At 46.1% G+C, this 14,851-nt stretch overlaps 1 protein-coding gene across 1 annotated transcript; it reads right to left on the bottom strand.

Annotated features, from left to right (window-relative positions):
* Positions 1 to 3,987: 3,987 nt before the first annotated feature.
* osr1 (odd-skipped related transcription factor 1) lies at positions 3,988 to 14,639 on the bottom strand. Its single transcript, XM_038800136.1, is given in 6 exon segments — positions 3,988 to 4,661; positions 4,664 to 4,765; positions 4,767 to 4,793; positions 5,182 to 5,281; positions 5,626 to 6,313; positions 14,272 to 14,639. Coding segments are annotated over 6 exon segments (1,086 nt in total). The 5' UTR covers positions 14,387 to 14,639; the 3' UTR covers positions 3,988 to 4,607.
* Positions 14,640 to 14,851: the final 212 nt, after the last annotated feature.

Raw genomic sequence — 14,851 nt, 5'->3', positions numbered from 1 at the left:
CGAAGACTCAACCATCACTTTCCATAGGCTACAACATGTAAGTAAAAGTGCTTGAGGCCATGGCAAATTGGACTGTAATCCAAAAAAGTAGGAAACAACATACAGATCAACATAAACAAGGCAAAGTAGAAAATAGATGGTGAACAGAATACAATGCACATATATATCACACAATGCACAGCAAATATCACCAAACACACAGTAATTATGCTACCATACAATCATACCAGTCTTAAACTTCACTTGCTTACTGCCACTCTTGTAATAGCATCTCATAACATGAATGCTATAAGCGGGATGGCATTCCATTAACCTGTGAAACATCTGATTTACTCCGAGACAACCACAATATAGTCTTTATTAAATAAATTACTGAGGAAAGCTATTAATACTTTAATGAGCTTAAAAATCAGGTAGCTGGTGGAAATGGGTTTGAGCAGTGCAATGTCTTAGAATGCTGACCTTTCAGCTCGAGGACATGTGCTCAAGTCCACACCCACAATGGTATGAAGAAAGGTGTTTTTGCCAGCTGTAAATTCCACCTTGAATCCAATTAATTCTGTTGAAAATTAATTCAAGTGAATCTGAGTCCTGTATTTAGGGATAATAAATACTCTAGACACCATGTGATATTGATCTGCATACTAATCAGAGGAAATCTTCCTGATAAATTAGTAATCACAAACATAGTTGTCAGATTATTGGTAATGGAAATAAAAAGAAAAATTACACTTGAAATAGCAAGAGGTGTTCTTCTCAATCAAGGGTTTCACCACCATTGCTCAGAGGACAGAATATGCATTGTTCTGTATCTGGCCACTACTATAGTTATCTAAAAATGTTTAATGTCAGCAACCAATGTCCTGTCTGGGAACAAAAATATAATTGTCCACAGCTGACATATTTCACCTTAATAAGCACAAATAATGCATAGTTTGATTATTTTAAATAAAGGGAGTTTCACCATTGTCTTGGATAATCCACAATTTTTTTTTAAATGAAAAGAGAAAAATTTGGATGTAATAATAATTGCTTATTGTCACAAGTCGGCTTCAATGAAGTTACTGTGACAATCCCCTAGTTGCCATATTCTGGTGCCTGTTCAGGGAGGCTGGTACGGGAATAGAACCCGCGCTGCTGATCTTGTTCTGCATTACAAACCAGCTGTTTAGCCCACTGTGCTAAACCAGCCCCTGATGGACATAGTATATTAATCATCAAGTTAAAAGAGAAAGGTTGGGAAAGTTAACATTTCAGTTCTGAGAAAGCCATTACCATCTAGAAGCAGACACATGGGAACACCACCACCTGGAGTATCCCCTTCAAACCACTCACCACTCTGACTTGGAATATCGCCATTCCTTCACTGTCACTGGGTCAAGAACTTGGAACTCCCTCCTTAACAACACTAGGTGGACTTGCACCATATGGATTGCAGCGGTTCAAGAAGACAGCTCACCACCATCTTCCCAACCGCAGTTAGAATCATAAAATTTACAGAGCAGAAGGAGGTCATTCGGCCCAATGAGTCTGCTCCGACCCTTGGAAAGAGCACCCTACTTAAGCTCATGCCCACACCCTATCCCCGTAACCCAGTAACCCCACCTAACCTTTTTGGACACTCAGGTACAATTTAACATGACCAATCCACCTAACCTGCACGTCTTTGGACTATGGGAGGAAACCAGAGCACCCGGAGGAAACCCACGTCGACAGGGGGAGAAAGTCACCCGATGCCGGAACTGAAACCGGGTCCCTGGATCTGTGATGCAGCAGTTCTAACCACTGTGCCACCCTAGGGATGTGCAATGAATGCCAACTAACAAAGTCAACATCTCCTGAATGAATAAAAGAAAATCTATGCCAAAATCCTAGATGACTTTCCTCATGTATTTCTAGCATTTATGTTCTAAGTGAACAGTTCCAGCATTTCCACTTTAAGATGGATCCGCTTTTAAAATATAAGTTCAGGAATAACAAGAAGTAATAATTAATTAATTGATCTTTTCATCCTTCCCATATCGTGCACCCAATAGCCTTGACTCTCCAACCAAGCGTGTGTTTCTACGACAATGTTAGTGTCACTATAAAGTGGATTATTCTGTGGGTGGTAACTTTAGACCATAAATCCGGAGCCGATTGGATTCTAGGGCCATTTGACACGAAGGTTCCTAAAGGGTATAATCTCATCACTTTGATTACAACAGAAAAGAGGGCATTTCCAGCGATGTGTCAAATGTGTTGAAAGAAATGCACCCGCGTCCTTTGGTTCTCATTATATTTTTCGACCTATACCCACGAGTGGTCTAAACATGCAGGAAATGTGGCCAATGCCTCTCTAAAATATTGACTCATTGCTGGGCGTGTTCTCTGCAGGGCTTTGGAATTGGGTTGCTGCCGGAATTGAGTGGGAATTGAAAACTATAAGGTTTTTTAAAAACTGTCGATACTGAAAATGTGGAACAAGAATAGAATGTACCGAATAGGACCTGTGCAAAAACAATGCCCAGACAGTTCAGAATTTTGAATGTGGACTCTTCAAGGAACCTTCACTCCAGTGATTGGATCGAAGTTGGTCATGTCAGCACTGTGGTTGGGGCAGAGGATACCAATATCCGGGCAGGCAGCATGGTGGCGCAGTGGGTTCGCCCTGCTGCCTCACGGCGCCGAGGTCCCAGGTTCGATCCCGGCTCTGGGTCACTGTCCGTGTGGAGTTCTCCCCATGTTTGCATGGGTTTCGCCCCCACAACCCAAAGATGTGCAGGTTAGGTGGATTGGCCACACTAAATTGCCTCTTAATTGGAAAAAAAATTGGGTACTCTAAATTTGTAAAAAAAAATAATTCTGGGCTACCCCAGATGCCCTGCTGTGTGCAGGACCCGATACCCAGTGTGGTCACACACAACTGGTCGTCTGGTTCATGTGAATGTGTCAGCAGCTTTGTGACTTGGGCTTGTTGCTGATCCTCGGTCAAATCTGACAACCGGTTCCCAGTGTCTGTCTGCAGCTCACTCGGTGGTCACTGCACAGCACTCCAGCGAGGTAGAAAGGGAGGATCAACTCCAGCACTTGATCCAGAGTACAAAAACGTGACCAAGTGGTGAAAGATTGATTTTGATTTAAAACAGCGAAGTGACCTTGCAACGATAACGTGGTCGTCATCATTACATCAAAAAACAAATATGTTCCCTTTGAAAAAAACTGCAAACTATTTCGAACAGATAATCTAACGCGTCTGGTTTCGCCTAATTGAACTGCTTCAGTAAACAAAAATAAACGTGGCTTTGTTTTAAAATGAATGGAAAGGAGGCAGGAACAGTTGGACGAGAACTTTCTTTCAAACCGAAGCTGAAATAGAAAATAAAACATTACAGCAAAAGGGGCATTTTAAAAAAAAATTCACATGTGGCCTGCGGTTTTCTGAAGCTCAGGTCAGCGATGGGTGCTCAAAGCCTGTGTACTCGGTGCGTTTGCAGATGAGAAGGAAAGACTGTCGGAAGTGGAGACTTTAGTGCCTCGTACACCCACTCGCCCTGATCTACCCATGGCCATTCGGCCCTTCCCGCCCAGTCAGACCAGCGTGAGATGGGCGACATGAAACTGGTTGCAGCGAGAAAGAAGAAAAAGCCTTTGCTTTCACGTGATGTACATTTCAGCCAGTAAACCGAAGCCCAGACACAGACCAGCACAGAGGCCTTCAGCAAGTAAAGCGTAAGAGTTATTCACCACCCCTGCCCCACCCCCCAAGTATTCATTAACATTTTTAAATGTTTTGTATGAAGAAAGCTAGCTGAAATGTGTGAGGGGAGGTGACAGCCTGCGGCCCAGATGTAACAGTGGTTCTCTCTGAAAAGAGGGGAAGTTTAGATTTGGGAATAGATCTCCTGTATTTGATGCGTTTATCTGACCAAGGCAGACATGGAAGACGCTCTCGCCTTAAGTGAAGGAAAACCTCTTTGTATTGAAGTAAAGGAATGGTCAGCGCACTGCCTCAAAAATGGCAATTTATTCGTTTAAAAAGATTAGAAATCCAGTGATACATGGAAATAGTTAAAAAAAAAACAGCGTAAAGTGCCAAAAACATTTACAAAGAACAATTTGGTTTTTTTGAAACCCGCCGATTGGAATGTAGTTTCGAGTGTTTTATATTGCATGACTGTGAGTTCCTTTGTTCTGCTTTTATTTCTTAGCGAACAATCTGCCACTCGGGGTTTCGCACTCAGTTCAATGCAGTTCGCCAGCCAGTCCTGCCTGGAGTGCACGTTTCCACCCAGCCGCGGTTTATTGATGGCTTATTTTTTCTGTTTGCACTGGTCATTTTTCACCTCACAAAGCTGAAGTGTTGGGGCTCAGCTCCTGATCCCTACGGCAACATTATCCATGTCATCCTATCCCCAGACACCAGAGGTGAATGCGGCCCTCAATCCACAGTCAAGATGTTCCTCGTCCATTCAAATATCCCAAAGTCTTCACAATTCTCTCGCTCTCTTTGGTTTCTAGCTGCGTTTTTGTCATTATTCCACCCTATACCCTAAAACTTTGGGAAAATTCAGACCTAACAAACTCAGCTCAGGTCTCTCTGTGCACACATTGCAGCCTTTTGGAGTTCAGGGTTGTTTTGGGGGACTGTGGGCGAGGCTGTGGTGCCTCGGGTCACACGGTATCTCCGGAAAAGCTTGGCATACTGGCGGCAGTTGTGAGGATTCCTGTCAGTGTGAGGAAGGAGGTGAGTTTTCAGGTTGTTTCTGTGATGAAACATTCTGCCCACACGCCGGCCACTTGTGCGGAGATTCCTGTTAAACATAGAGACTAAAAGCATCATCTTCCAACTCCACGTTCCCGGCGGAGTACATCAAGGAGGGCGAACACAGTTCAAAGCGCCTTCCAGTCAAGTGGCAATCTACCCATTCAAGGGTTTTCATGTTGCTTTTATTTAATTTTTTTTTGCTCAGAATTAGAAAACGACACAGGTCTTGTCCCATAGCAGAATCCCGCAGAAAATCTGTATTGGAATAAAATAAGAGGAAAGAACAGCAGCGGAATGGATATAGTCTGTGCTGCTTCTAAATGTGACATTTCTAAATGTGTCTGCATTCTGGGAGTTCCTCAATGTTGCACTCTGAGTTCAGTTTGCCGGTGCATCGTTCAGCATTTTATTTTGGACGTTTTCAGCTCTTTTACCTGCACGTGCAGTGTTTTGTGAACAGCTAATGTTCTGGACTGGCAAAATCCTTTCCCGCATTCTTGACATTTGAAGGGTTTTTCCTTGGAATGAATGTATCTGAATTGAAGAGAGTAAAAAAGAAAGAATGCATTATTTGTCTTCGGATTTTCTAAGTCGCAGTTACTTATGGACCATGATCATCTCTATAATAGACTCACTGGACAAACCATTTAACTGAATGTTTTTACAGCAATTGCACGATTTAAATATCAGCCCCAGCTCGTTGAGAGCCACTCGAACCCACAGTCACTCTCCTGGATTAGATTCACTTTCCCTGCAGTTGGAGTCGAGACTCCAGACAGCCGGGTCCTGGAGCAAACATTAACACAGCGAAGTTAAAGTGAAAGGAATGCGAGTGGGTCAGTACAGGGGGCCTGGGAGCTGAGACACTTTCCTCTTACCTGTGGTCACGGAGGTGGTCCTGCCTCCTAAATGCTTTGTGGCAGATGTCACACGTGTAGGGCCGTTCGTCGGTGTGGGTCCGTTCGTGTATTAAGAGATTGTACGATTTGGTAAAGTGCCTCCCGCAGAATTTACAGACAAATTCTTTTTTGGTTTTGGACGGCAGTCTTCCCCTGGTGGGTTTCCTCTCCGGCGATAACTTGGTGGCATCCAGCAGGGAACCAATGGCTGAGGGCGAGTACTGTCCATCTGTCTGTCCGCGCTTAGGGTGGTCCTCTTGGGTCGCCGCAATGGCCAAATTGGCGAAGTCAAACCTGGGCCTTGACTTGTTCGGAATGCCGCTCGACTCTTGTTTGTGTTGGAAAATGTGCGGGAAGATGGGGATCGTGGGCAGCTGAAAGCGAGTGTCCACCAGCGCGGAAACAGCGGGTACTTTGGAGAAGGAAGAGCGGGGCAAAGGCATTGGAGGATAACCCAGGGTCCACTGGTGCAGATGGACAGTGTGGAGGGTACTGAAGCCATACAGGTTGTGCAGCTGGTCGGAAGGAGTGGGGATGCCGTTGGAAGCTTGGAGGAATGCATAGTTCGCCAATTGTAGCGACGGATGAATAGGCACTGGAGCCGGAATAGTCTTACTGCCCATGTTGCCGAGTTGCGTTGCAGGAAACCGTGCCAACTTGCAGAAACCTTGGTATAAAGGCGAAAGGTATGCAGTGAGTGACGACGTAACGTCCATTATTAGCAAAAGTTCAACTGATTCTCAAATATGACAATGGGATATTCCACTTCAAAACACCTATCTCTAGAAAGTGACAATGCGACCAGTGACCCGCGACACGGTGTCTTATTAATAAAGTGCAAACACACTTTCCAAAAACAAACCTGCATCTTGTTCCTGAGCAACCATTGCTTTCCATGCCTCACAGAACAAGCACCTGTACCAATAAAAGGCACCCCCACTCACCACAACCTCCAAAATTACTTATTAACCCTTGGTGGGGAACGGCGGAGGGCAAGTTCCCCCTCCCTAGGCTTTTAACATGGGGTCAAATTAATACATTTACGGACTACACCTTAACAAAAGCCATTGATCAACGTGACAGCAGTTCGAAAGATTAGGGACAGGTTCCTCGGCAATTAGATTGACTGTTGTCGTTCTTCCTTGTTCATAATTAGCGGGGATTACCTGATCTCTCCCAGTGTTGCTGCTGTATAGAGGGTGGATTGTACTATTTGAACAACAACTCTTCTGTCTTGTTAAAATAGGGAAAAACAATGTTGCAGGTATAAAGGGGAAATGCAATTGGCAAAGATAAAAAAATATCACTTTTAAAATATTATTAATCCCTTTTTCTCATGTCCAGTACCTGCACATAGTCCCAGCACTGTCACGTGACAGTGGGTCGGGTAACCTTTAACCGCAGTTCCACATCAAAGGGACCTTAAAGGAGCCACATTTCTGCTGTGGCCCTATTTGACCAACAGTTCGTAACATTATCGAAATCCCCTTGCCATTGTAGCGGGCCCATCCACCAGGGAACTGTATCCCTAATTCCCGATCAATTACCCCTCAATATTCCTGACTACTTGACTCACGGCCAAAGTCCGCTGTGAATCCCGAGCGGACTGCGGTGTATTACAGGTGCTAATATGTCATTCCTCTTCTCACTCTAAGATATTGACCTCGGACACTTGGCGCAAGCGAATCCGGGAAGATTCACCGGTTCCCGTTATATATTTGGGAAAATAAAGGGAGAGGCAACTAATTAGCATGTTGTGGTCCTGGGGTCACCAGGGATTACTGGGTTATGGTCATGACGCAGAAGTAATTGACTCACATCGGATCATTAGAAAGATCCCATCAGTTATTGGAGATTTACTTTCGGAAAACAGCAATTAGCGTTCACTTTTCTTGTTTTTTTTTGTTAAAGGGACATTTGTGAAAGAGCCGTTAAGGTCAGTTCGCTCTGCCACTTAGCGACCATTTCACATTTTACTTCATGAAAGAAAAAGTCGAAAAGGAGCGCGTCGGGGGAAGTAATCGGTATAAATCATTTCAAACCACTTGACAAACCAAGCGAACTGACATCATGTAGAATTCCTCTGCGATGACCCGGAATAAAACACAGTGACATTTCGCTAAGATTGGCTTTGCTAATTGGTGAGACTTTCCATTAGTGTTGGTAAGAAAAGTCACACCAGAAATCCCCTTTAACTCTCACCAGTCATGGCAGATAACCCTCAGTGCAGCCACTCAGGGTAATTTGTCAGCGTGTGTGCGATGAAAGAGCTTCCAGTGCTGGGCTATGCCAGTGTAATTATATTAGCTGCTGATTAGGTTCTATTATGTTAACCTATCCTTCAGTCTCGAAACCAATCCCATGTCATTGCTTCTTACAGTAACAGTAATTGGTGGAAATTAAAGGACTTATTTGATTTCATGACTGGGTTGCAATATTTGCAAACTAAGAAAAGGTGCTCTGCCAGGAATTCTAGTTGCATTAAAAGTATAACCGGATTGAGGCAAACGACGGTGTATCACATCAATCATTTACATGGACTAAATCAAATATTTAGAGCATGTCACGAACATTACACCTTATCGAATGTTGTCCAGCAAACATAAATGGCCAATTAAACAAAAAAAACACACAAACCGTACGAGTCTATGTCGCGACTCTAGGCTTCAATGTGATTTAATATTCGCTTTAATTAGGACAAACGGCATCATAATCTCTACTCAATTTATTTTCCAAAAAATGACATCACATTTCAAGGAGAGCCTTTGGGATGGGGGGAGTGAGGGCCATCGATAACTTTTCTGTGCTGTGCCTTGGAATGTAAACACAAATCCATATTTAAAGTATCTTTTTTTAAATCATACTGCCTCCACTAATCTGTTACAGTACAGTCGTGTGTGTGAAAACGGGTAAGCAAAAGAACTGAAAAATGGATCGCTGGCCTTTAAATTGTCTAACCTTAGCGTGTCCCGTTTGACATATTGGAGCATTTTCAAATCAAATTTTATAGTTTAGTGCAGATACTGATGACTCTTTACAAAGCAACTGAAATCTGTTTGATTTATCTTCATTGGGCCGTACTGACATCTGGAGCAATGGGGAGAGAAGCGGCAGGGAACATTGTGTATTGGCTTAGCGTTTAATATCGTTTGCGTACGGTCTCTGGGGCCAATAGAAAGAATATCTTCTCATATCTCCTACATCAACAAATACAATCGGAAGTGTAATTCCCACTGAAACCAGATATGCGGTGTGTGTGCGTGTGTGTGTATATATATATACTAAAAGTACTACAGATTCAAGGGTAAATGGAACGTTTTTTTAAAGAAATGACCCCAGGTGAGAAAACTGGTGATCAATGAAACAACAGAGAGACGGGTATTAAAATGTACGGGTATTATATATGGGGAAAGTGCAGCTCGGCCCGTGAGACTAATGGAAAGTTTGAAAAATGCACAAACAATTGAAAAGTCCAACACTTGAGGTGATTTCAGCAGCGCCCCTGGGAAGACATCTCGCCAACGGTATGAATCCGTGACAGAAAAAATCTGACCACCCCGGAAGATAGTGGCTAATCGTGCAACCAAACCACGAGAGGCCAGTAGTTAAATCTCGGGGGGGGGGGGGGGGGGGGGGGGAGCAAACGATAACGAGTAGATAACTTCTACCGTTTACAGGAACTACGATTATAATGCATTGTTCGCCGTTTGAGTGAGCAGTATCCAAGTCCTAATGCATTACAATCCTGCAAATACACCGTTTAATGCAGCTTCTCATTAAGGTGCAGAGGGATTTTTTTTTAAACAACACTGAATCGTTTAAAAAAAATAATTCCAAAAGAATGTGCTTTGGGAGAGCTGCAGGGGAATCGGTGAATTGAGTTATATATTCATTGCATCAACACACAATGAATATCCGAAACCCGTGTAGTTACAGAACTCTAAAAACACTAACAAGCAAACTTATTTATCATTATCTAGTCACATTTTAAAATAGATTTTCTGAAACGTCGACAATTGCTTTTCAATCCAAAACATTTGAAAAGGGTCCAATAACCACAACAAATGTAACTCGGGTGATTGAGCTCCAGAAATGCTGGACCTGACTGAACATCCGGATAGCCGAGATGATTTGTTCCTTTTTACTGAGCTCTCGAAAGATAACAAACTGAGAGATGGTGCAGAGAGTTCAAGCAATAAGGCCGAATAAAGCAGGCCTTTCAGTACAGGGTGGACGGGTGATTTACTTCAGCACCTGCTCCCATAAAGGTGTTTTAATTGCACTGGGTTTTGCTCGTTACAGTCGCAAATCTAATCAACGTGACCCAACTATATGTCTGATTTCACTTTTACTTCTATTCAGGCCAAATTGTGGAATAAAGGACCCTCTTTGTCTTTAATTGATCAGAATGACACACACCTATATTAATAGGATGGACAATGCACCGACCACAGCGGCGCTTTGCAAGCTGCTCGCTGGTGAGCTGCTCGAAAGATGAATGGATCCGAAGAGATGGCTCTGGGAATGTTCAATGGGATGAAGAATGAGGAGAGGGGAGGTAAAGGAAAGGGAGGCGTGTTAAAAAATGTGATGAGTTGTCTCCCGCCCCTCCAGGACCACATTTCCCCACCTGTACACCTTCAGAAACAGTTCCAGGCTGAGTGTAAAGCGCGGGCTGCAAAGCGAGAGATTCCCCGCCAGCTGGAAATAGTGCAGGGCCTCGTCTAAGTTTTCTGCTGCAAAATTCGTCTGTGGGCAGACGGTACCTCGCCGGCTAACTGAAAAGTGATCCTTATCTTCAGTTTAAGCAGGAAGTGGCGCGCTATCTCGCCTCGATGGCAATAACACACCCACCTCTCTTTAATTTTCGAAAGAAAAGGTTCGTTGCTGAGGAATTGAGAACAGGCCACTTGTACCCTGACATCCTATCGAAACAAACTTAATTCCGCCGAGATAAATTTACTCGACAAAATCGGATCATAAACTTGAAAGGTTGCATCTGCCTAGAATCTCTCCCCCTTCGCTACTTATTCCGTCCGTCCCGCTTTACTGATATAAGAGCAGTGTGGAGCTGCCCGTCTCCTCTGAGATTCAGGCCAAGTCTCTCCCGCAGGGTCAGCCCCAGCAGAAAGCACTTCTCCATTGAACGCAGCAATATGGGAATGCTGGGCGCGCTGCGAGATATCAATCAGTGTTTGCTTTTAACCCAATGTCCCAAATAATTCCAGGGCATCATTATTCATCGGATTAACACAATATCACCATCAAGTCCAACTGTTTGGAGAAGCGAAGAGCTCAGAGCCCCCCTTTCAGCGGGCACTGTTGATTAATACACCGACTAAGACAAACAAACAGTCTCAATATGGATGACTTGGTTTTTAAATAAGGGCGAGGGGAGTGCGTTTGGGAAATCTTTTAATCCATTGTGGATAGGACGAAGGAGAGCAGTTGGCCAGATTTCAGCAGTAAACTGTTTCCCGTCCAAAAATCGGGCAGGGAGAGATTTCGCTGATATATTTCCCGATACTTCACCCATTGCAATGTGCTTCTGGGTGAAGGAATAGGCAGCCGCGTGTGAGCATACAGAGCTCCGAGAAACTCCCCACTCGACTAACACGCTTCATTTTAAAAATAAATTTAATATTTGGGGCCTTTCATAAAAATCAGTATTTGACCTCCAGAATAAAAGAGTGAAAGATCACACAGCCTGATAAGATGGTAGTGATAGTCGGACTCTGGTGTTGAAGCTTTAAACACGCACAATACTAAAATCCCATGTGTGCTTTGACCAGTGGCTGTGGCTGGACACGTTTACACCATCGGGTACAAGCGATACTCATTAAAAACGACATTTAACAAATAAAAAGGAATCACTTGTAATTTTACAGAATTCAATTCTGTTTCGCTTCTCTGTTTTCTTTTTCGATGTATTTATTTTATTGTTAACGGCTCGACTGAAATCGCAGGTCGAAATGCTTCGAGTTTGTAAAAATAAAGCAAAGGAAGTTTGGGAATAAATGGTACTCCGCCTGTTTAACCCTGTTAATAACAGTCTCATTAACCGCCCTGGAGCCGCTTATTAAAGGTATCCCATTAAAATTAATAGGGGTAAACTATACCCTGCGTCGGAAACAGCTGGGAACAACACAATAGCCCGACTCAATGTACAGCGAAACCGCTCCACTGTTGGGAGGTTGTATGGGTTCCGAATGCAGAAACAGCCTTTGCATTTGAACGAGTTGGGTTAAAAATCAAAGAAACACATTTCACTCCCAAATAGCGATGGTGGTGGTGGTGGTGGGGGGGGGGGGGGGGGGGGGGGGGGGTTCAATGGTTCAATAATTCATTACCAATCCTTTCAATAATTTTACACAGGTTGTGGGATGGACAGTGGTTCCAGGTGGACTAGAGCTGCGGCACTTGGTGCAACCACGGCACTGCACGTGTTCGGATCGCAATACTGTCAAAACCCGGCCGCATCCTCATCAAAAAAAGATGCCAAGGGAATCTCCAACCGAAAGCAACTCAGCGCCCAGGGAACCGCGGCTCCATGGATTCGATGATGTGTCCAGAGATTGCCGTCAGGCGGGGTGGGGTAGATTCCCTCCTGCTGGACATACCGGGGGTGCTGCTCGGCTGCTACACTGCCGTCTGGGAGGAGCGCCCTTGTCTCTGTTCATGTCTGCTTTATGCTGAGTTCCAGCTCAGCCAGCTTCCCAATAATCATTCCCACAGTTCCGTGTACAGGAACATTCCCCTTGCTCCCTGTACAGGAACATTCCCCCAGCTCCGTGTACAGTAACATTCCCCCCAGATTCGTGTACAGGAACATCCCCCCAGCTCCGTGTACAGTAACATTCCCCCCCAGCTCCGTGTACAGGAACATTCCCCCAACTCTGTGTGCAGGAACATTCCCCCAGCTCTGCGCGCAGGAACATCCCCCCCCCCCCCCCCCCCAGCTCCGTGTACAGGAACATTCCCCCAACTCTGTGTACAGAAACATTCTCCCCCCCCCCCCCCCAGCTCCGTGTACAGCAACTTTCCCCCAGCTCTGTGTGCAGGAACATTCCCCCAGCTCTGCGCGCAGGAACATCCCCCAGCTCCGTGTACAGGAACATTCCCCCAGCTCTGTGTACAGTGATATCCCCCCCCCCCCCCCCAGCTCCGTGTACAGGAACATTCCCCCAGCTCCATGTACAGGAACATTCCCCCAGCTCCGTGTACAGTGACATCCCCCCAGCTCCGTGTACAGTAACATCCCCCCAGCTCTGTGTACAGGAACATTCCCCCAGCTCAGTGTACAGGAACATTCCCCCAGCTCCGTGTACAGGAACATTCCCCCAGCTCAGTGTACAGGAACATTCTCCCAGCTCCGTGTACAGTAACATTCCCCCAGCTCCGTGTACAGGAACATTCCCCCAGCTCCATGTACAGGAACATTCCCCCAGCTCCGTGTACAGTGACATTCCCCCAGCTCCGTGTACAGTGACATCCCCCCAGCTCCGTGTACAGTAACATTCCCCCAGCTCTGTGTACAGTGATATTCCCCCAGCTCCGTGTACAGGAACATTCCCCCAGCTCCGTGTGCAGGAACATTCTCCCAGCTCCGTGTACAGGAACATTCCCCCAGCTCCGTGTGCAGGAACATTCCCCCAGCTCCGTGTACAGGAACATTCCCCCAGCTCCGTGTACAGTAATATTCCCCCAGCTCCGTGTACAGTGACATTCCCCCAGCTCCGTGTGCAGGAACATTCTCCCAGCTCCGTGTACAGTAACATTCCCCCAGCTCCGTGTGCAGGAACATTCTCCCAGCTCCATGTACAGTGATATTCCCCAAGCTCCGTGTACAGCAACATTCCCCCCAGCTCCGTGTACAGGAACATTCCCCCAGCTCCGTATACAGGAACATTCCCGCAGCTCCGTGTACAGGAACATTCCCCCAGCTCTGTATACAGGAACATTCCCCCAGCTCCGTGTACAGTAACATTCCCCCCAGCCCGTGTACAGGAACATTCCCGCAGCTCCGTGTACAGGAACATTCCCCCAGCTCAGTATACAGGAACATTCTCCCAGCTCCGTGTACAGTAACATTCCCCCACCTCCATGTACAGTGACATTCCCCCAGCTCCGTGTACAGGAACATTCCTCTTGCTCCATGTACAGGAACATTCCCCCAGCTCCGTGTACAGGAACATTCCCCCAGCTCCGTGTACAGGAACATTCCCGGCACTGTGTACAGGAACATTCCCCCAGCTCCGTGTACAGGAACATTCACCCAGCTCCGTGTACAGGAACATTCACCCAGCTCCGTGTACAGGAACATTCCCAAACACCGAAATGTTCACACAAAACACAGAATAGAAAGTGGAACATGTCACAAAGTGAATCTCGATTACCCGGAACCGCCCGGGTCAGGAGGGCCACTGTTTATTATTGATATATATAGTATATGTATATAATATAATATATATATAGAGAGAGACAAATGGAAATCTAATCCTGTTTGTCTAATTAACAGTGCGCACTGTGAAGCAAGTTTCTGAGTCTCCTGGCGGTCGCTGCAACAAGTTAGCTCCCAGCTCCCCCTGACTTCGAGTCGCGAGTAGGAAAGGTCGGGCTGGTTACCTGAGCCGGGGATCTCCTCCTCGGCTGCTGCAAGTGTCGCCGCTTTCTCGCTCGAACTAATGGCAGAGGTGGAGGTGGCGGCGGCTGTGGTACAAGCGCATCCCCAAGTTGGCATGCTCTGAGCTCCGGGTTGGCGCTGCGGGCGGCGAGGGTGGCTGGTGGGGTGGGCAAGGCCACAGCGATCGGGGGGCCGTGTCCCCGCTCCTCGCACGGCACAGCTTCGCCGGGTGTGGGGTAGCAGATGCCGAGCACAGACTAACTCCTCCAGACCCCTCGAACCACCTCCTATTTCAACCGAGTCCTGCGAGAAATCCCGGCACGGCGCAGGCGCACTGCGCAGCCAGCCCCACCAACTTCATTGACAGCAAAAGTCAATAAACTTTCAACAAAGTTCACAGAGTGGCCCGGGGGCGGGGGGGGGGGGGGTCAACACCGCTTCAGGCTGCTGAGCCGAACACAGAACTCTGAAAACAAACGTAGCATGTTTCCTAAACTCTTTGGACACGGACACATTTGTACCCCCCCCCCCCCCCCCCCCACACACACACACACACTCTTGTTGTAAACTTAATTCAAAGCA

The sequence above is a fragment of the Scyliorhinus canicula genome, chromosome 6, assembly GCF_902713615.1.
Source record: "Scyliorhinus canicula chromosome 6, sScyCan1.1, whole genome shotgun sequence".
Lineage (NCBI taxonomy): Eukaryota > Metazoa > Chordata > Chondrichthyes > Carcharhiniformes > Scyliorhinidae > Scyliorhinus > Scyliorhinus canicula.
This window is presented reverse-complemented; position numbering and strand designations above follow the sequence as displayed.